Source organism: Eupeodes corollae, chromosome 2 (genome assembly GCF_945859685.1).
Source record: "Eupeodes corollae chromosome 2, idEupCoro1.1, whole genome shotgun sequence".
In the NCBI taxonomy this organism is placed as follows: Eukaryota; Metazoa; Arthropoda; class Insecta; order Diptera; family Syrphidae; genus Eupeodes; species Eupeodes corollae.
The window spans coordinates 113,193,497-113,217,386 of record NC_079148.1 but is presented as its reverse complement, the minus strand read 5'-3'; the positions used below and the strand labels follow the sequence as shown (position 1 = coordinate 113,217,386).

General features: G+C 33.1%; 1 protein-coding gene across 1 annotated transcript in view; it reads left to right on the top strand.

Moving 5' to 3' along the window:
- LOC129945191 (titin-like) overlaps nt 1-23,890 on the top strand; it is a 270,413-nt gene that overhangs the window by 8,012 nt on the left and 238,511 nt on the right. The window contains 8 exon segments of the mRNA XM_056054849.1: nt 1,976-2,168; nt 2,269-2,382; nt 2,472-2,646; nt 5,037-5,870; nt 5,966-6,330; nt 11,055-11,481; nt 16,035-16,573; nt 21,957-22,526. Coding sequence (XP_055910824.1) covers nt 1,976-2,168; nt 2,269-2,382; nt 2,472-2,646; nt 5,037-5,870; nt 5,966-6,330; nt 11,055-11,481; nt 16,035-16,573; nt 21,957-22,526 — 3,217 coding nt within the window.

Genomic DNA, 23,890 nt, shown 5'->3' with positions numbered 1-23,890 from the left:
TTTTAGTAGCATTTCTTAAAATCTTTTATTTTTTATACAAACAAATACAAATTAGTTGGATGAAACTAATTCGAAGTCAATATTTTCTATTATTCATGAGATATCGAGAACCGAACTTCAATTTTTTACAATTTTGCGTACTGTTTTTTGTAGATTTTAATTTTTTATGAAAAAAAAACGGAGTTTTGGATTTTTATAAACAATTTACTGAATATGTAATTGTAGATATTTGAGGCGAAATTAATTTTTTTATCAAACTTTTTTTTTAGGTTTTAATTTTATGTAAAAAAAACTGTCAATTCGATTTTCTCCACAATTTTTTGAATGTTAAAAATACTGTTTGTTATTAGAATCAACTAGTTAAAAGCCATAATTTCAAATTTTTGAAAAAATATTAGGGTGTAAAATCAATTTTTTATAAACTTTTAGTAATGTTTTTTTTAGGATTTTATTTTGTATAGAAAAAACTGGCAATTCATTATTTCTCAAAACTACCAGATGAAATAAAATGCACGACTGGGTCGCACGAACTTGTTCCTGTATGCAAAGAGTCTGTTTAAAAAAGTACCTATATAACATTTAAAAATATATCTGTAAAATAAGTTTTTCTTCAAAGATATAAATTCCATTTGATTTGTCAAAAAATCCCAAGACACAACTAATCTTAGGACAACTTATTCCGGGAATGAAAAATACTTGTATGCATACTTAACGAAAACAATTGTTTGTGTATTCAACTAGTTCGTTTGATGCTTTTTGCTTTGGATAGCTTTATTTTAATTTCATATTGGAAGAACCAGGATGGAAAATATATTATAAGAAGATAAGAAAGAGGAAGAACATGTGTTTAAATTGTAAAGCGATAGCCTATTTTTTGTGAAGTTAGGTAGGTGTCTAAAACGAATAAAGAATTGTTCATTGACGTGCTCAGCTTTATGCAGATAGATAGATAAAGACATATTTACTAGGTTAGGTTGACACACTAACTTGGCCCATTGTAATACCACATGAGACTTGAGGCTTTCTTCTAAGCTCAATGAAACCAGTTTCAGTCCCTTACGAAAAATAAAAGACTGATAATTTTAATTTAATTGAGATAGTTTAGATCATTATAGAGATAATGGCCTAATCACTGATAAAGCTTCTGTTTTCTGTTGTCATCGATCACCGAAATCAAGCATCTGTGAGCTTGGTTAGTAGACAGATGGAGGACCGTTTCGAAACCTACCGCGTGCTGTTGTCTTGTGTTCTTTCTGTCTGTTGTTCTTTCTCTTCTGTCCTTCTGTCTTGCATTAATGTCTTGTGTTGTTATCACCTTACATAGTCTAGTCTCTCAAGGTGCTGTGTTCTCTACTCTGTACATTTATGTGCTACTTTACATAGTTCAAGTAACAGTTCGTAAAAAGACCAAAACAAAGTCTTTTTACGAACTGTTACCTAAACTATGTAAAGTTAAACATGTAAAAGGTTTAACTATAAGTGGGTTTATATTAACTAGTTAACAAAGGATTTACATTTTAAAGTACCCTTTAAAAATACAATTGCTTAAAATGTGGTGCCAATGAGTGTAAAATCAGTTTTCAGTTGTTAGTGGTGAATAAGACGAACATTTATATTATACAAAATAATGATATTGATAACATATTGATTTTGATTAATTTATGGAGTTTAAAACACCCAATATTAACCTAGATAAAATTGACAACGTTATCATAAAATTAAATATTGTTATAAAATCACGTTACTCTTATCAGACTTACGTTTGACATCTGAGTACATTTAGGAACCATTTATTTGTTAATATAAGTTTATAACCAGGTTATTTATGGTAAAATTAAATAAAAGTATTACATTTCAAATTTATTTTAGGATTTTAATAACTCCGAAGTTGTCTAGATTAAAATTTAGAAAGTTTACAAATTATGGTTTTTTAATATTGAAATTTGTTTAATTTATATTTTTTTTTCTATTTAAGCTCCGAACTTCTCAGCAAAGGCATTGCGGTCATAGTAGACGCTCAACGCTGTTCATCTCGAATAACTCGCACACATTCCCGCACAATTTATTCCCTCTTCGGAGACACACCAATTACACTTTTTCTAGTCAGATCCGAAGGATTTTGGGAGAAACACGTTGAACAATGTGCCAAATCCCACACAAAAGAAGAAGTACGTATATTCGAATAAAATAACACGCAATCTTGGATCGCAATAAAAAAATTCAATTCGCATCACTTTCTCTTCATACGAGTATCTGTTTCTTTTACAGCCAATTGTTGTGTCAAAAAGTCGTATCTCAAAATATATAGATATAAATAATTTGCCAGAGGAATTAGGTGGTACACTAACATACAATCACGATTTATGGCTGCAAAATCGAAAGGTAGGTCAACAACAGAGTCGCGTCATATAATAGACTCGTAGAAATTATTTCTTCCATCATGATCATCATTCATTTTCATTTAACATCAGGCAATCGATGAATTCCGTAAGACTTTCGATCGAACTATTCAAGATATTGAGAATCTGCATGTTCTACTCTCGGACAGTAAATCATTGCGACCTTCAGATGCTGATCAGGAGCTCAAGCAGTGCGCCATGATCTACTCTCAAGTACAAACTGAGATAGCTGACACGATAGATACAGGTAAGTAAATACTATAGATATATGTATATGAGTAAAGTATATGTTGTACGTTTGTGCAAAGAAATAGTGAAGTCACGTTGAAATATTTTATTTACAAACAAAAAAATGTACACATTTTTTGTCTCCTTAAAACTTGTTAAAATAACTTGCGTTACCAAAGTGTAACCCATGAGTCGCAGAAACGTGCTTTTAAGTCAAACAAAATCAGCTATAATAAAATATTTCCAAATACAAAATTATTGCTTAAAAGAACACTACCGGAGAATTTTCAAAGCTACATTAAATCATGCTTTTTTGGAACCCTTTAACTTGCCAGTATCCATTGATTTCTTAGTCTCCTTTTACAAAAGTCAACTTTAGCTGTTGATGGTATTTAACGGGTTCCTTTGATTTCGCAAAAACCTCCGGCGATGATCGTTGGGAAAAAACCGACACTTTTCTACCGATTTAAATTTATCTGTAAACTTCAAAGTCTTCCTTAGACTAAAGGTATTAATTTTATTCCAAATATGAAAAAAGTAAGACCGAAGTAGGGTGAGGCCAAGAGCCAAGTAACATATATAGAAATAAATAGGCTCAGATAAAGTTGGTCGTTGCCGTTGCGACAAAATTAAAAATAATTACGTTTTTCAACTCATATCTATCTTTCCTCAAGGTGCCTGCCCAAGCAAGTAACATTTCATTTGTCACGGTACGGCAGTATAGAGGTTATGAAATTATGAGCCTAGCTTGCTCCATTTAGTTTTTTGTTTCTGTTTAATCCCAAGTCATAGTCTTGAAAGTTTAAGTATAGGTTCCCACCTACTTGACTCATGTCATAAATATGAAGTACTTTCGTGGGTTGTACTCGTATTTATGTGTTGTTAATTTTAATAGTAATTTTATTTTATTTATGTAACTCAAACAATTGGAAACAGATTTATTAAGAGTTATGAAACAATCGTTTATTTCAGATTGTTTGATTGTTATGTATTATATTGGGATCATTGAACTTTATGAGACAAATTTATAAAGTTATATTAAAGTTTTTTAAATTACAGAGACAAACTTATTACTATTGTCTTTAATAATTTTGTGCAATGTATTTTTCCAAGATTCTTCCTTTGTTTATATAAGCTTCTTTTATTTCATGAAATTTACTAGACTCCGTTTCCTTGATTACAAACTGAGACAAATTACAACAGTCACTTACAGTCTGAAATAAAGGGCAATTCTAAACAACAGTCTGAGATAGAAAATTATTCGACAGTATAAGTTTCTAATGACAACTTGCCTAAAGTCTGAAGTAGAAGATGTTACTGATTTACTGTCTGATATAGCAAATGTGATAAGATGGCAGTAATAGCTAGATTACAGACTGACGAAGCAGTTGTCACCAGACAGTGTGACAAAGCAGTTGTCGCCAGATAAAACTCTACCTGATACTAAACACCTCTCAACAACAGTGTGCAATAGACTACTAGGTTACAGCTTGAGATAGAAGACGTAGCCCTAGGTAGTAAATTTAAGAGACAATTTTTGAATAATCTTTTTACTGCATATGAGTTTCAACACAATTTTTATCGAGCTTTCAAAATGTATGTTTTTTGCTTAAATAACTTCACTCTGTAAATCGTATTTGCTGTAGTATTGTATTTATATCTGTGTGATACAATTTCTTACTTTTGAAATGTAATTAGTTCAATATTGTGTGTACCTTTACCCTATGTTCACACTGTTAAACCCTCCATATTTTCACTCTCAAGGATCCTGACATACCGTAACACTGTTGGTTAGCTTGACTTTTAGCATGCGTCTTAATGTAATATTTTTGTAATGATATTGAATACAACTGACTTCCAACTCTCAACCATTCCTGTTTTTTTGTAATGTTGTCATTAATCCAAAAGGCAATTACACTTGGAAAATTTGTCAACTCCTCGCAAAAGGCAGTGCAAAAGAAAAAAAACTTTAGATGGCACAGGCAGGAATATAACCAAAGACCTCTGACATGACAATCCTATACGCACTTACCATCACGCCACTGGTATTACACTCTTTAATCTAAGTTTGCTTTTTCTGAAATGTCTTACATGTATTGTATACCGTGCTTAGAGTTTTTGGTTTTCTTTTTCAAAAAAAAAAATGATACAACTTTCGCCAATCCTTTCTTTTTCTTGAAAAACCATAGAGTTGTACTCTAAGGGTTATTTTCGCTTGTTTCCAACGCCACCTTTATACTTTTAACCTATCTCAAACAAAACACTTGCCACCTTCCAAGCTATCATTAGACAGCATAAGGAAATCTCATAAAATTCTTCATAGCATGAAATACCGATGCCTCAGAGGTATCACCATCATCACCATTATTTTATCCACTATTAACCACAAGCTCACTTAATATCTTTCAGGTAATCGACTGTTAACCCGGATCACTGATAGCTATCGATGGCAACCAATGACGACATCTCTTCCACTACCACCGCCATCATCTTCATCGTTGTCCACGATTGCTGCTGGTGCTGCTGCTGCTAACGAACAGCATTCGCCTGGAACTATCAACCTTACCGCAACTTCTCCTGTGCCAACCTCACATTCCATCAGTTCGAACGCCACAAATAGTAGTAGCAACCAACATCATAGTCACAGGTTGCCACCCGACATGGCGAACGAACGCGCACGCACCGAGCAGCTGCTGATCGACATCCAGAAGAAACAAACCGACATTCGATCGGCCTGGCGTGACCTGGAACAGAGTGTCCATGAAGCCCGTGAAGTGGCTGCCCTCGAAGAAGGCGTTGCCTTCGTCACAAACTGGATCCTTAATACAGCCGAACAGATGCTTAACCGCAACCAAACGATCGGCTGTGATTTCAAGGCATGCGAGGAGTTGCGCCGTGAACATGAAACACTCGAGATGGAATGTCGCGAAACCTACGGCTTCTATGCGGAGCTTCTATACAAGATCGAATCGCACAGCAAGGCCAAGGAGTCTGCCAGTCCTGCCTACAAGGACCTAATGTCGCAGCGGGAATTCATGAATTTCGTCTGTCGCAGCTTTGCCACGCGCCTCGAAAAGCGACGCAACATCCTAATCACATCGCTGCGATTCTATCGGCTGGTTACAGATTACTTCGACCGCACCACCTCAGTATTCGAATCTCTAGTCATGGGAAACAAGGTCGAGGATCTCGAGGCGGCCGCAGGGAATTTGCAGAAACTAAAGGACAGTCAAGTGGGATTGGGTAAGTTGGCTTTGTCTCTATGTCTCTCGATGTCTTGAACTAATAAATCTTCAATTTCATGTTTGACCACAATTCAACCACCAAAACATTCTCAGAGGCCCTTGAGAAGGAATTGGTGAAGGAGGGCGAAAAACTCAGCGACATGCTGTCAATGCCCGTTAAGGATGCCCTCGGCCGAGATCTGCATATTGATTACAGCGATGACATTGTGAATGTCAAAGATATTTTGGATACGACAATAGCCAGGCGGAACATCTTCATCGACAGCGTCGAACTGCAGAAACTTACCTTGGAGCAGGTGACACACATCCACACGTACGAGTTGGACGCCCGAATGGCCATCAAATGGATGGACGACTTGTACGGTGTCATGATCAAGTGTCATTCGCATGTGGGCTGCAATGTGCACGAGATTCAGGTGCAGAAAGATGAGTTGCAGACATTTCAAGAAACTGGAAAGGTGAGTTCTGGTGTTTTGTTTCTTTTATTTTATATCTTTTCACAACTCCAACGACCAACGTTAGCGACAACGTTTCTGCCTTTGCGCCATCAAAATCTTCATCGTGCGTCGGTCGGTTGGTTTGTTAAACGGTACATTTTGAATGGGGTGGTCTGAGAGGTCTGCTTGGTCAGGTGGCATGATAAATAGAGTCCGAACTCAACATAAGCAACAACAAAAACAACTGTGGAGGAAGTGGATGTTTTGTGCTGATTTCCGTTGCTGATTGCCATGCAATTTGCAATTTCAAGGTGATGGTTATGTTGATGGTTTGCTCGCTGCTCAGGTTGGTATATGTTCACCGCTACGCCATCCACAGCGCCGCACCGTGGCACAACAAGTCGATGGGATGGATTTTGATACAGATGTGCATCGAAGAATGACAGTTTTGGGTCAGTTAGTTAGTGCAGGTAATTTAAGTAATTACAGTTTTATTGCTTTGTTGGTTAGATGTTCAAAGCTTAGTGCGCTCTGGTATACTCTTAGATATCCCAGAGGTATTGACACTTGAAAAATTATACAGAAAAGAGGTTAATGGTCTTTCGGAGTGCTTCAGGCATTCGTTTGCGGGCTTAGAATGGGTAACATGTTTTTTTCTCTGTGTCTATTAAAATATAAGAACAAATCAAAATTGATGGTTTGCTAATTTATCAAATTTTTGTTCTGGTCTCGGTTTTGCGAGTCATACAATAACACGTTCTTAAACAATACGAGTAATTATGCTTATTTGCACAAAAAGATCAAAATAAGAATATCCTGTTCCGTTGAACAAAAGCTCAGTTACTCTGTTAATGATGTTGCAAAAACTATATAGGGTGTTCCAGAATCACAGCCAATTCGTTCCAAAGAACGCATGACAGAGAACGCATTCAATGAATTGTTTTATTAATTTAAATAATTTGTATCTTTACATGAAACAATATTTAATATAGAAAAATAAACTTTGCAGCTGAAGTCTTTTGGCACTTCACAAAGAAAAATAACACATTACTAAAAATGGAACAATACTTGCCATAATGAAATAAAATGGTTAAAATTTCCTAAAAAAAATCTTGAAATCTTGTACACACAGTTCTTAAAAGTGAAACAAAACTTTTGGTTCATCGACAAGAACCTTCTCGGCCAGAAAAAGTGGAACTGATAGACAAATGTGAGCTGTTGGTAGTAGGTTAAGTTACTTTAAAGTGGCTGGCCGTGATGGAATAGGACACACTTAGGCCAGTTTAATGGTCCATTGTGAATCTTGAGGCTTCCTTCTAAGCTAAATAAAACGAGTTTCAGTCCCTCACGAAACGTGAAAGGCTGATTATTAACTTCCCATAACAAGTTATTGTAATGGATCCGAGTTGACAAATTGAAAATTTTGACAGTTCTTTTAAACTATATTATCAACAGTTATAGGACTGTTATAGAATTTGTAGAGAAAATGTTGAGAGATTTGATAGCGGCCTTAAGAAAATCAATAAGATATCAGATGTTGATACCACCTTTTCCTTAAGCCAGGACAAGACTTATTTTATCGCTAAAAGTTCCGCCTTAAACACGCTACAATGATTAGGAAGGCGGAATGCGAGATTTAATTTCACAGAACAAACCTCCACCAACCTCTCCTTTTGGTTTCGATCCATCTGTATAAAAGTGGATTGACTCGTCTTTCAGGAATGCCCTATCCTTCTAGAAAGATCTAGAAGGTATAGAAATCTGGAAGTTTCTGTTGAATTGCAGTCTCTGTGCTTTGGAATTGATTTTAAATACCTAAGAATTACGGAGTGGCCAATGTTGTTGTTAATCCACTGCTGTTAATCCTATTTATTTGATAAGTATTTTTTTTTCTAAAATAAGAGCCAAATATTTAGACTCGCCTGAGAACTTCAATTGGATTCCTTTAATTTAGGGAAGGTTAAAAAATGGAATTTTGTATTTTCTCGAAAATAGATCTAATCCGATTTTGTAATAGTCTGTCTAAGGCAGTTTGTAAGAGTTTTTTTAAGGTTTAAATATGCTGTCTTGAAATCGCTATAGGAACGTCATTCGCATAGGGAATCACTTTAGGATTTCATTTACTACTAGGTTTCATAGGAAAAGGGATAGAACACCACCTTGCCGTGTCCTTCTTCTAACGAATCTTCTGGCAGAAGAGTTGCCCAGTTTTGAATTAATTATTCTTCTAGTGAGCATTAAATGAATTAACTCCCCAAGCAAACTCTCTACGTTTGGAAATGTTATTGCAAATGTGTCCACGTTGTTAAAAGCTTCCTCCATGTCAAGGAAGGCAACCATAGTGAACTCTCTATGGTCGAGGGAGCATTTGATGATGCGTACTGAGGTCTGTAACGCCATTTCCACCCGATTTACCTTTACGCTAGGAATGTTGAGACGTACACATAAGTCTTGTATCACGTTGTTAAAAGCTTCCTCCATGTCAAGGAAGGCAACCATAGTGAACTCTCTATGGTCGAGGGAGCATTTGATGATGCGTACTGAGGTCTGTAACGCCATTTCCACCCGATTTACCTTTACGCTAGGAATGTTGAGACGTACACATAATTGCACTTAAGTGGATATCAATCACTCTTTTTAAGGTCTTAAGAAGGAATGATGATAGACTTAAAGGTAGTAGATCTTTAGGATTGACTTGCGAAAATATACCTGCTTTGGGTATAAGAACCACTTTAACTTCCTTCCATGTTTACAATGCTGGTAAAAATTTCCTCAAAGGAAAAGTAAGTGATACGAAAAATAGAAATCTATAACGAAACAAATTTGTTTATTCCTCCTTTTGATTTGTAGGTATTAAGGTTTCAAAAGTCCAATTAACACAAAAAATCAAGTAGTCGATCAACATCACCGCCGTGTCTAAATACATGAAAATGATCCGGACTTTCATCGAAAAATCATCACAATTGATTAGGCCCATTTTCACCTCATCAGAGACTACGTTAATTAGCACAATGTCATTCGGCTGAACACAATCCATCAATGAGGATTAAAACGCATCCCATCTTTTTAGTGCCATATTGGATAGAAATTGTAAAAAGAACACGGTTCTGCAAAGTAGCGGAGTGGCCTTTTGTTTTTCAAATCAGAATAAAACCTTTTAAAAAAATCTATATTAAAAACATATTTTAACATTGTAAGTGTGGTCATTACTTGAAGTGTGCGACATTTTTCAAAGTTGTCAAGTTGGGTAAAATTTTTCTTATGAAAATAGTATGCGGTCAAATCACAATTTAATATTGCCCTTATAACTATTTCTATTAATTCAAGAGTCTATTTAATTTATAAAATTAAATTAAATGGAACATTTTCCATGGAAATTATGTAGCTGAAATGAATTTTATGTCATGGTCATCATTGAAATTCATCCAATTATGTACATATATTCACCTCAACTATGAAAATATTATATCTTTTAAATAGATGACTTAAATGCTCATTTCCTGGATACTTAAGATAAAAATCTTCAATTTTGTATCACATTACTATAAAGCAAAATTACTTCAAACATCCCGCAAACCATTTGAAGCTATCAATTTGATTTGAACGTCAAGTTGAGCCTCTTTCTCTATTTTACACTAAGCCTCTACACCTTAATAGAATCTAAATTGCAGGTGTATGAACAAACAAGACATCATCAGTTCTATTTAACTTCGTCGTCGCCGTCCGATGGTTATCCATTGCCATTCAACCAACTTTAGATAGACCCGAGAACTTCAGTGCGGTGTGAAATTATTATCACCCCAAACATCGTAAAATGATCCTAAGATACACATTATCTAGTACTCAACTTCCTCATTCATTCATTTAATTTAGATCAAACTATTCATTCTTGCCCCTTCCTCTAATGGCAATGGCAAAAGGCAGAACCTCAGTTGGAAGAGCGGTCGGAGTGTGGAAAGGTGGCCACACTAATAACTGGCACACCGCTATATGCTAAACATTAAATTAATTCCGTTACGTTAAGAGAGGGGGAGAATCATTTGTAAACTAACTTAACTTGATCCGTAAACATGGTTGCTACTATGATGAAAATAAAATACTAACTATAAGACTCTAAGGTATTTGGGAACTTACTTCGTATAGTTCTTCGAGGGTTCAATGAGAAATAGAAATAAAATTGGTATTGAAGCACCCGTTTTGAGTTATCTATCGACTAACTACTTATTGACATTAAATTTGACAGCTGATAAATAATTTTTATTTACTCGCAAGTAAAATATTTGACGGATGTCAGTTAAGCTAGGCATAAGAAGCTTTTTAGGTGGTATCACCATTAATCTACCTCTCTCCAGATTTTTTCAAAGAAGCTTTTGGAGGTAAGTCAGAAATGTATATTCTTTTTTAAAGTAAACTAATGGAACGTCAAAATGAGTCGACCAGTGTGAAACACATCATACGTAATTTCAAAGAGAAATTGAAAATTGACAGCTGTACAAAATTTATTGAGAAGATAAGAAATGTCAATTTCCTAGCTGTCAAATTAAATGTCTAAATAATATGATGAAATGTCAAAATGAGTCTTATCTACAACAATGTATTGAAATCTTATTTATGTTTGATTATCGTATTTGACAGTTTGACAGAAGGTGATCAAAAGTTTTAACAAACTGGCAACCATATCCGTGATAATAATACGTGTTCGCATCTAAAAGCTCTCCTCTATTTTTTTTTCTTTTCTTTTACAGAGCATCTACCATTACGGCTGCCAACTGCTCGAAGCGTCACAAGCTCTTAGAACATCGTGCAAATTGGATACGGAAGCAACAAAAACAATGTCCAACCAACTGCGCAGCACCTGGCACAACTTACAAGCCATAAGTCAGGAGCACATGACCCGCCTCCGAGTGTCCGCCGTCTTTCATCGTAGCGTCGAAGAGTATTGCAACAAGTTGCATGACCTGAAAATCTCTGTGTGTTCTCTAGGTGAAATTGAGGAGTCCGATTGTCGCCGCAATCGCCTCCGAAAGTATCTAGCACTGCGCGAACGACTCCTAGTCGAAGTGGGTCGAATGGTGCGGCTGGGTAGATTGTTGAAAACTCGACTTAAAGAGCCGTTCGTCTTGGATGATGCCAAGGGCAATAATACTACTTCGGATGATGGCAACAGGTATGGTATGGTCGGAAATTGTTAGCTCCAGCTAGTAAAGTTGGTGTGGCAGTTTTGGTACTTTTTCTGTACTCTTTTGGTTATATCTTAAAGATTAACTGGTTTTCTTGTTCGGATTGTTACTATTTGCCAACGATCTTGCTTTTTATTCGCTTTTCTCGATTTGCTCTCCAAACGCCAAGTACTATTTGCTATGATAATGATAATGATACAGTGCTGGTTAAGTCAGGAGTTTTTAAGGCTCATCGTTGCTAAAATGGTCTTTTAACTGGTGTATAATAAATATATATGTAAATAAAACTATGTAAATAGGTGCCCGGAGTCTAAAAACCAAATGTGAAAAAACCGGTCAAAAGCCTTGGATTATAGACTTTTTCAAAGAAGTTAAAAATTGTGCATATTACAAACTTTTAGCAGAAATTAGATTTTAGAAGATTTTTATAAGGCTTCTAGTAGAATTCAGGCCCTTTAAAGGCTTCTTAAAATGCCTTATCCGTCCCTGTATTGTCAAGAGAGTGAGAGAAAGGTCATTTTCATAAATGATAGCAAGGTGGAAGAGATGGTGGTTAGTGGTACTTTATACTTTATCTCTGACAGAAGAGGAACAACTTTCTTTCGATCTTATGCACCGCAGTATTCCAGTGTGTAGAAACAACTTTCGATGCCTCTCAATTCTCAAACAAAAACGTGCTTCGAAAGAGCTTTCATCATACCTTTTATACCTACTGTAATAATATTTTCATCTGGTGGCTTATCCATCTGATGATGTTAGCTAAGCATAAAAGATTCAATGAACTCTCAGGGGGGGCAAACACATTGCACACGCGCATCTTACCGCAATATTTTATGTTGTTTTTATTTTTCTTTTTTATTGTTTTCTTCTTATGTTCTCAAGAAATAAAAATAATTTTTTTTATTGGAGGGTAATCAGAATTGTTATAGCAATTAAATGACATGACATTATGCAAATTCTAATTAATGTTAATTATGTATGTTGAGGTTCTTTAGTATTTTATGACAGGAAGGTAATTGCATAAGAAGTTGAGTTTAAACATGATTGCATCTGAAGAATTGTTAATTCTTATGAAATGATTAATTAGTGGTTAATAGTTGATTGCTGAGCATGAGAGTAATTAGTTTTCGGTGGACTAATATCAGCAAATTTAGTGACGTTTTTCAGATAAGAGAATTGACTAACAGAAATGGGATCTTAGGTAGAACTTAGAGATTTTTAGATATTATTCCAAAATGTCAGCCTTTAAAATTGAAGACTTCGATTCGTTTTAAAATGTCATACGATGATTATATTCTATGATACATAACGACCAAAGTTAAAATGGTTCAATCAGGCGTATACGCACTTTTTTAAATGTCTTAATTTTTTAAGGAGGTTATCTGGTATAAGTACAATAGTTTTGATCTGAGAACTTCAAGCTTCCATAAACTTAACATTTATTCTTAGAGGTATTTTGTGCTATAGAGCAGCTAAAAGAAAATGTTTATACTAAGTTTCAATCACGTGACTTGTTTGCTACAAACATATTACTCAAAAGCTCGAAAGATTGTTTCAGTGAACCAAGATGAAGGTTTAACAGTGCCAATACACTCCAGTAGTTATTTGTGTTATTATTTCTAAAATATGTTTTTTTTTTAACGATCAACCCAGCAAAACCCCGAAATTAATAATTCTACTGATAAATTTTCAATATTTTTTGATAATACCCGTGTTTTTTGGCATTCTATAAATAATAAAGTAGAAAATTCCAAAGAAAACACTTCGGCAGTAGACAGATTCTTGTATTGACAATTTGTACAACTGAAAGAAGACCTGTCAGAATAATAAGAAAAAAACCCAAATAGAAGAAGTTTTGTGAAAATTAAAATTAACTTCACGAAAAAAAACTAACTAAAACTAATAAAGTATGCAATTTTCATGAAGAATTGGTAAGAAAACATCTGGAAATGGAGATTATCGGCGATCGGATTTGAGTAAAAATTTGTGAAGAAAAACCTTTGTGGAGGAGTTGGTTTTTCTCAAACTCTTTATTTCTGTTTTCCGAAACTTTGTTTTCCTAAAATTCTACTGAAAACAATAATAAAGAACTGGCTTGAAGAAAATTATGCCTTTTTTTCTTCCATCATTTCCACAATTGTTTGAATTCTTAAAATATCCAAACGTTCCAAGAGTTTTGAAAATATTGGTAACATATAATTGATACAATATACAATTAATACAATGAATTAAAATATCAAGTAAATGTTAATCGAATAGTTCTTGAAAAAACACTGATTTTTTAAAAGTCTTTTTCCTAACTTTTAAAGATCTTCAAAATTTTAAAGTTCAGTTCTATTTTTTTTATTTCGGAGTTGAGAAGTTCATACTGAGTATTGGGTTAAGCTATCCCAACAAAGAATACCAGTAAATCACCACCTATTGTAAGTCTTACACTCTTTTTGTTTATTAATGGAAATGCTATCAAGATGAATTTTAATGAGTTTATCATACGCTGCCGTTGATAGCCTACATCCGAAGAACAAGTATTCAAACCTGAAACAAGAGTAGCCTAAGTATTGTATTGACAAAAATTGTCTATGAGGTTTAAAACCACAAAAAAATAAGACGGAAAATTCGAAATTTTTGGTATGTTTGGCCCTGCTTTCGACCAACATCTTAACAACACAACCAAAGTTAGATTTATCACAAAAACACAACATTTCTTAAATCTAAGTTTCAGACATGTTTCAAGGGATGTTTGTCTTTTTTTATTATGTTCAAAATATGAGCTCATTTCAAAATTCATTTCTTGAAACTTAAACAAAAATTTGATCAAAGTTTCACTACAAATGTTACCAGAATTTCATATTTCTAAATCTATGAGTAAGGACGTCTTGAGATTAAACTTAAACTTCATTAGCAAACATGATATCATTAATATCTGGTTTGATTTTTTAAATCTTCATAATTCATTGATTCGTATGATTTTTAAAAATGTAGCTGTTACGCAAGAGTGGAAAACCTAAATTTTGACTGTTTACGTCCTTTCGAATAAAGCAATCACTAATATTTGAGTGTAAAATAATAAATAATAATAAATAATATTATGCCTGCTGGTGCCTAAAACGGAGACATAATACTTATATTCAAGGTATAAAACAAAATCCAAATCCAATCACTGTTTTTTAATTGAAATACAATTTTATAGTCAAAATTATTTCCAAAATTACCACATCATGCCTAAGATTTTACTGCGGTCTTAAAAGCTTCCGATTTATATAACTCTCAAAAATTCACAAAAAATTAGTGTTTATGCGCCATAAAAATATTTATTTCCGGAATAAAACATCTGTCATTAAAATCTTTTTACTTTTTGGTTTATTTATTTTAATTTTTAAAACCAAAAAACTAAAACTAAAAATATACAAAAGAAAAAAACCAAACCATTCATGTATACCTATACCTACCTTCCTTGCTTCGGGTAGAATACGGTTTCGAGAGACAAATAGAACGAACTTTTCTGTTGTCATTTAGAATATTTGAAGAATAGACAAAACTTTAAGACAAACGTAAATATTTTGGGGCAAAATAGAAAACCTCTTGACAGAATTCTCAAAAAGCCATCTTTGCTCCATTCCTCAGTCTATTTTCGTGTTCGGTCCAGCGTAGATCAGCATCAGAGTATATAGTGCCACAGAGATATCTAAAACACAAGGCAGCCCGGGTTTATACAAAGTGTCCCTCTCGAACGAAATACAATTCAAATAAAAACTAAAACAAAAAATAATAATATTTTCAAATAGTCTCGCACGTCATTCAACGTATATAATAAGCATTCCCTGAAGTGCACGTTCATTTTGAAGTACATATACGTATTGCTTCTAGCGCCCTATAAATACCCTCACAAGAGCCAAAGAGACTCCAAGCCAAACGTAGGCATTGTGAAATTGTCAAGGAAAAAAGTCGCTGCGTGTCTCCTTATATCCGTCTCTGCCGCGTGCAGTCGTCACTAGTCGCTTGTTGTCGCCACCGTGAACGTCATCGCTATAGCCACCGTCGTCGTCAACGTTCGTCGTCATAGTCGCCGCCCAGCCAAGCAGCTATCATCCCTGATGTTGCGTGTGGCATGTTATTCTTAAGCTAAAGTGCAATGACGTCTTCGGCACCAGCGTTTTCATTTTCAAGTGCTACTGCTGCTACCGTCCAAGAAAAGTATTTCTGCATCTCCTGCTGCACTTGCTACTATTGCTTATTTTAATCGTGCGACAATTTTTCCATGTTACGCGCTCTGTGATTAGCGAATTCATTATTATAGCTTCAAAAATACGCGCGATCTGGCATTTCGCCCATAACGCAAACCAAACATCCAACAGCGATATAGAAAGTCTGACAACAGCTAGGTCCCCGTTCTCGTCGACCCTTTCCACATATTCAAACGAACGACGAAAAATAGAGACAAAAGTGTTTTTTAATTAAAAATATAAATCCGACTGATAGTAATTGCCAGATAATAAATAGTTCTATTCTAAATCGAGGGGAAAAACTTAAAAAGAAAAACGTAAGAATCGGAAATGTTTTCCAGATTCAAGGAATTTTTTAAGCAATCACGGTCTTCTACCACTAGCGGTGGTGAGGGAATTGGAGATAGCGAGAAAAGCGAAGATACTTGGAGTGATGATCGTCGCGGCCGTGCAAACGATCAAGAGTCCATAGTTGAAGATGTAAATCTAAAATCTGATTCTATTCCTAGCGAAAGTGCACCATCTGCAGTAGAAAGTGCTGCTGAAGCTGCAGCTGTGACTACAGCTGCTACTGTTCCTGTTCCTGCTGCAGCACCATCATCTTTGGTCTATCCAACTGGAAAAAATGAAATGGCATCGAGCGCGATCACAAATAAATTGACTGAAATTGCTGAAGTTGCTGAAGCATTGGATGCTGCATTGAGAGACACCCAGAATGGTTTGGATCTTGTCGAGATGAATTCAAGTCCATCGGCTGAAAAGAAATTAGATAGCAGCAACCACCAACATCAGCACCATCAACATCAGCATCAGCATCATAATAATCATCATCATCATCAAAATGGTGCAAGTAATATTGAGGTAATTACACATGATTGATTTTATTATTTTGATTGTGTGCATCTGCGTTATATGAAAGTATTTAATACTCCTTCCTTTTTTACTAACTGCAATTTGCAATCTTTACTAAAACCTTTTTCACCAATTCACAGAAACCATTCATCTTTTCTTAACTCGGGAATAGAGAAGCTTTGAGAAAATATTTAATTGAGAGTTTTAGCTTAGGTTTCGGAATGATTACAGAAGATACATATTATATTGAAGACAAAACCAGAAACCGATTTTTATACCGTAGTTAAATTAAACATTAATTTGCAATAGAATGTTATAAAAAACAAAATAGTTATTTTAATTTTGGAGAACCTCGTAATAAAGAACTTTCAAAGCTTTTTAATTGAAAACGACAACTGATTAGCAAACAAAAATAAATCAGTTGTTAGCAAAAATATTCTCGTAATGATAATGTGCCGGATTGTGAAAAGTAGGATGCAATAAGGTCGTGCTGAAAGATATAAATATTAAGGAGTTTGTTAATATTGATTCTAGTTTGTACTTCGCCAGCACTAGACTCAATGTTTGATGAATTCCCAAAGCCTCCAGATCAGATATAAAAATGCTTAGAAAACAAAGTTTAGCTATCAGTCTTTTCAAATTAAATTTTACTTATTAATTCAAAGGAAAGACCTAAGAGAATCAACTTTTATTTGGAACTTTTTATAGTGACATTTACAGCTTACATGATGTTTCATTGTGCATGACATTTCGAAAACAATTATACTTTGATTCAATGTTTATTTACTTAAAATTTATAATTTTAATCATTTGCAATGAGTTAGTGTCGAAAATGTCATTTACAAATGTACTTTCAGAAGCTAAATCAAAAGTGATTTGATTTTCTTCAATCAAAATTTATCAAATGTGTGTTACACTTACAATTCTATTTAAAGTAACCCACGTATATGATTTTACCAATTTTTAATCGCGCTAGGGTTGAAACTTATAAGCACTTTTCGACCTTTGTTTAGAAGGATATTTTAATTTGAGAGAAAAACGAAACTTTGAACACAGCCCGGCAATTCAATAGTTTAAATTTGAGGTACCAAACATAAAATAAGTGAGTTGTATTATTGAGTAGGTGAAGTATTCTATTAGTTCTTGTATTACTGAATCGCACATAGTTTTCAATGTTGGGGTTTCAAAAGTAGACATAAATAAATCATTTATTTTTAACTTCCCATAGGAAGTTATTGTAATGGGTCCGATTTGTCAAATTGAAAATTTTGAAATTTCTCGACGTTTCAAGGTCCCTAGAGTCGAAATAAAAGATTTTTAGAAAGATGTCTGTGCGTGCGTGTGTACGTACGTTTGTACGTCCGTACGTCCGTACGTCCGTACGTTCGCGACGTTTTTTTCGTTGTCCATAGCTCAAGAACCAGAAGAGATATCGACTTCAAATAAATTTTGTTATACAGATAATAAGGCAGAAAGATGCAGAAAGGGCTCTCAAGAAAATTGCGTGGGTGGTTTTTTTACTATAGCAGTTTGAAAAAATGGTGAAAATTTTGGTTAACCCTAAATATCTTACGAACCAAAAACGCTAGAGACTTGAATTAAATTTTATATAATAGATTGTAACGTGATACCAAACAGGTATATTTTTGGAAAAAAATCAATATAACGGTTTTTTTTTTAAATCAATAAAACTGAAAAAAAAAATTTGGCACCTCCAAAATTTTACGACCGAAATATGATTTTATCTTTAAAACAATTTTGTGCAACGAAGAATAATGTTTTTGACATCTGATAAAATTTTGAGAAAAATCTAATTGACAGTTTTTTTATAAAAAATAAAAATCTAAAAAAAAACATTACTCAAAGTTCGTAAAAATTGAATATCGATTCAAATATCTTTTCAAAAACTTGAAATTAAGGCTTCAATTTTATTTTATCTTGTAAGAAATATTGTTTTCAACATTCTGAAAAATTTTGAGAAAAATCGAATTGACAGTTTTTTTTACAAAAAATAAAAACCTAAAAAAAAAATTTATAAAAGTTGGTTAAAATTGATTTTCGACTCGAATATCTTTTCAAAACTTTGAGGTATTGTCTTTAATTTACTTTTATCTTTCAAAAAACTTTGTTGTCAACATACTATTAAAGTTTGAAAAAAATCGAATTGACAGTTTTTTTACAAAAAATAAAAACCTAAACAAAAAATTTATGAAAGTTGGTAAAAATTGATTTTCGACTCAAATATCTTTTCAAAACTTTGAGATATTGGCTTTTATTTACTTTTATCTTTCAAAAAATCTTGTTGTCAACATTCAGTTAAAGTTTGAAAAAAATCGAATTGACAGTTTTTTTTACAAAAAATAAAAACCTAAAAAAAAATTATAAAAGTTGGTAAAAATTGATTTTCGACTCAAATATCTTTTCAAAACTTTGAGATATTGGCTTTAATTATCTTTTATCTTTCAAAAAATCTTGTTGTTAACATACAATTAAAGTTTGAAAAAAATCGAATTGACAGTTTTTTTACAAAAAATAAAAACCTAAAAAAAATGTATAAAAGTTGGTAAAAATTGATTTTCGACTAAATATCTCTTTAAAAATTTTAAGTATTGGCTTTAAAGTAATTTTATCTCATAAGAAATATTGTTGGTAAAATTTTTAAAAAATCGAATTGACAGTTTTTTTTAAAAAAAATAAAACTCTAAAATAAAAACAATACTAAAACTTGGTAAAAATTTACTTTCGGCTCAAATAGCTTTTCAAAACTTAAAAATATTGGCTTGAAACTTATTTTATTTCACAGAAAATATTGTTTTCGATATTCAGTAATTTCAATATAAAAATCCAACAGTCCGTTTTTTCATATAAAAAATAAAATCTACAAAAAGAGTACGCCAATTTGGTAAAAATTGATACGAGTACATAAAGACAAACTTTTAAGCAAGACAAATCGACAGACGGGATGGGAAGTTATCAGTGTGGGTCGCATCCCAGCCTCTTTTTTTATTTTTGTTTTGTTATACATTTTAAACGTTGTTGACATTATGAGTGAAATAGTACTACAAATACATAGAATTAAAATTATCACTACGACAATTGTTACAAAAATTTTTGAGGTAATTTTGTGACACTTTTTGATACTTTTTTGGCGGTATCTCAGCCATTACCGTTTTTAAATTCCCAAGAGTTAAAGATTTATCTGCATAAGTACGGTTTTTCACATAGCCCCAAAAAAACAAGTCCAGCTGTGTCAAATCGCAATCTTTTGGTGGCTAGTTGATATCGCCACGACAAGAAATTACGCGGCCAGCGTTGAGCATATTCGCTCAAGTTGTGTGGCATCTGCCTTATCGTCTTGTTTAAACTATCTATTCTCCAAGCAGTATTCTTCAGTAGCAGTCAATTATCATTTGATCATAACGCTCCGAATTAATAGTGACAGTCTTTTCATAATTATTTAAAAAAAAATAAGGTCCGAATACACCTCAGAACTAAAGAGCGCAACAAACAGTGACTTTTTGGGTATGTAATATACTCTCTTCAACAATTATACTTGAGGGTTCTCAGAACTCCAAATACACAATTTTGTTTATTAACATATCCACCGAGTTAGAAATTTGCTTCGTTGTGAAGAAAATTTTGTTCAAAAGATCACCGTCCATCGACTGTTGTTCAAGGACCCATTTGAATTATCTACGAAGTTTGGAGTGGTCAGCTGGCTTCAGCTGTTGTGTGAGCTAGAGTTTATATAAAAAATACGCCATAAATACAAAATTCGCCTTAAATGTGCCGTAAGACAGTCATAATTTCTGAGAACGGCGAGGAGTCGACACATTCGGGTCTTGGGCAACACTTTCACTTACAGAAGCAATACTTTTAGTTTTACGAGCGAAAGGATGATGCACCGGCCTCAGGCCTTACAATTCTGTAACCAATCCAGTTTCTTCAAACTTCTTCACAATTTTGCCAATTACTTGCTTAGTTGGACGACTATGTAAACCATAATCTCCCCATGAAGCACGACATGTGGCTGTGGCAGAATCACAACAATTTGTATGCTTTGTGCTATAGTCAAGCAATCTATTTTCGTAAATGTAAGATTTTCAACTTAAAAACCAAATTACTTCAACAACTAAGTTTAACAGATGTCCTAAAATTTTGAAATCGCAAAAAGGACAACTCTTTATGTTACCAAAAAAGCTTGTGATCAGCAATGCGCTCTTCAAACGTACTAATTCTGCTACGCCAAACATTTAAAAAAAAATTTAAAACAATTAAACAAACATTTCACGTTTATTAATTAATTTATTAATTTAATCAAACGTAATTTCTAATTCACTTTTCAATTTGGATGAACAACGATTTTTTTTAACAACAATTTAAAAAGTACAGATTTTAGAATTAATTTAGCCCTACAAAAAGTTTCTCATATAAAATTTTGACTATTATAATGCTATTTTATTTAGAAAAAACAACAAATTTTGAGTTTGTAAAGTACTCTTTAAGAGTGTTAAATGAAACATTTATTTCTTTAACATGATAGTGACACAATCCACACAGCGGATGTAACAACCAACTTATTCAAAAGTGATTAATAGCCCTGTTGATTATACGGCAATATTTCAATCATTTTTTTATTTCGCTTAATTATCAAGTTCATGATAAATCAACCTAGAATTTGGTTGAACAAAATCGATTACTGCAAAAGTACAAGTAATTGAGAAATAAAATGACGTGAAATTCTAAACATATTTCAATATTTTGATTTCTTTTTAAAAGTATATACAATTTCATTTTAAGTATATCTTCAAAAAATTACCCATATATTTTGTGTGTTTCTTATCAAAACATTACTAGTGTTTTCAACAAGATGAAGTGGTACTTACAGTAGATTTTTCAAGATATGGTTAAATAAAATAGTAGAAACCGAAAGTCAAAATATTTGAATCACCTTCAATTATCCAATGACGCACGTGGTTGTTAAAAAATGTGACTAATGACATTTAATAAAGATATTTACCACTAATAAGCACACACTGTTTTTATTATATTTGACACAAATTTTGCATCACGAAAATCATCACGGTTCAAAAACTCATATCATACCGATTTTCAAAAAAAAAAACTAAATAATTTTTCTTAATAGCTCGAGGAAATTCCAAAACTAAAAACAGAAATTATCAAAAATCCGAGTTTGAGAAAAATCTTCGCAACAACAGTGTAAACGCTTATTTCAACATCTCTACCTGATTTTTCCTCAAAAAACCTTGTCCCATATCCCAGATCCTAAACTTTGTATAATTAATAAAGGTACCAATTGTTTATTTTTAGCACCTTATTCTTATGCTGAAAAACACAAAATGACTTTATTAATATATTTGTATTATTGTAGGACTGGCATTCACGTTCGACAGAAGATGAATCGTTTGCAACAGCGTCCGAGGGCAACTTCACACCCCACTCACATTCGTCTTCCTATCAGACAGCGTCTGAAGGTCGAACGCCATCATTTTTGAGTTCCGGAAAGACCTCATTTGACTTAAGCGATCTCGAGGACAATAACTCACAAATATTTCCTCTAGATATGTTATCGCCAGGGAATATTTCCTATGATGGTTCCTCGGAACCAAGCTTTGTGTCGGCTCAACAATCACTAACAACGTCGCCACAATCAATTCCAGCTGACTCGGGAATAGACACTACACCTCCTGAGTTCAAATCTATTGTTGAGCCAAAAGATGATGGAGGTGATGATGGGGGTGAGGGAGAAGATAGTCGAAGTAGAAGTATCACACCGACTCCAGGAAACACTTCAACAAATAAACAACAGCTGTCCAAAAATGATAACGAGACCCAAACAGTAATTAACCACGATGTAATTCTGCAAAAGTCAACAACATCTACATCCATTAGTAATGGCCATGCTTCGTTGACCCCAAACGACGACCGTAATGACGACGAGGTGAGCTCAAGAAGTGTGTGTTCAACTAAACCCACAGACTCCTGGCGGAGCAAATACTATGGCCACGTGACAAAGCAAACAATTAAAGGCTGCTTATAGATTTTTTGTTTTTATTGCTTGCTAATTTTTGCAGCTTGTTTTTAAGCTTTTATCTCTATTTTAATTTATTAACCTTTAATATAAAATTTTGTTTTTGAGAATGGACATTAATTAATTAATTTGCTGAATTGCTGCCGTGAGGAGTGGTGACTTTTATTTCACCCCTGAAACTAATAATAAAAAAAAACATACGATTGTCTTGAAAATTTGACAATTTTGTTATTCACCCACGCATTCAAAAGAACATCACTGTCCCAGTTATGTTGCATTTTGATTTTTATTTTTATAACTATTCATTTTTATTTAAGCCAAGAGATAGAAAAAATAAGAAATAAATAATTTTAAGTGCTTTTTTCACAAATTTCAAATACAATTATGTGACTGAAACTATTTTTGGAATGATAAATGTTGTGTACCTATCTATTTTATGGCTGCATTTGTCGGAAGATAAAATGAGAAATGCCAAGAAAATAAACAACCACAAATAATCATAAATAAATAAATAAAGTAAAATTCATAAAAAATAAGAGAAAATAAATAAGTATTTAAATGTAAAGGTTAAATGCATTTTAATAAATTACACTAGTTTGATCTTAAGTCGTTTAGATGAAAATAGTCTATGCCAAAACTGAAAACTTAAATTTAGAAAAAAAAATAATAAAATAACTTAAATCTAATCAACATTCTAAAACAATATTCCAAATAATGCTTAGCTAAATTAATATTTATGTATGGATTCTATTATTATATGTTATTTATATTTATTTATGTTGTAGAATTGTTTTTCGTATAATTTGTAGAATTTTAATTCATTTTATTTATATTATTAAACAACAAATTAATTATGATGATTGATTAATAAAGATTAATATGATATTAATAATTAATTTAATATTTTTCCATGAAAACAAAAAATTCAGTGTCTCTCAAAAATGGATGGAAAAAATTGTAAGCTCAACATTTAATACGCAAAGTTATGCGTGAAATATTGTTTTCCGAAACCTTAATCATATACAATTCTTGTTTTGTTTTTGTTGTTTAGATAAAACCAATTAGAACCTTAGTATTGGACTAATTGAATCAAGATTTGTCATTTTATCTAATCCTGGACTGTTTTTATAAGTGAAAGTCTGTTCAAAAGTTAAGGCACAATTTATTTTTTGGGGAATATATAAGGCTGATTTTTATTCCTATGAACTGATTTGACTTGTTAAGATTTTAAAATGTTTAAAACATAAATTCGATGTATGATTAAATTATGTGTT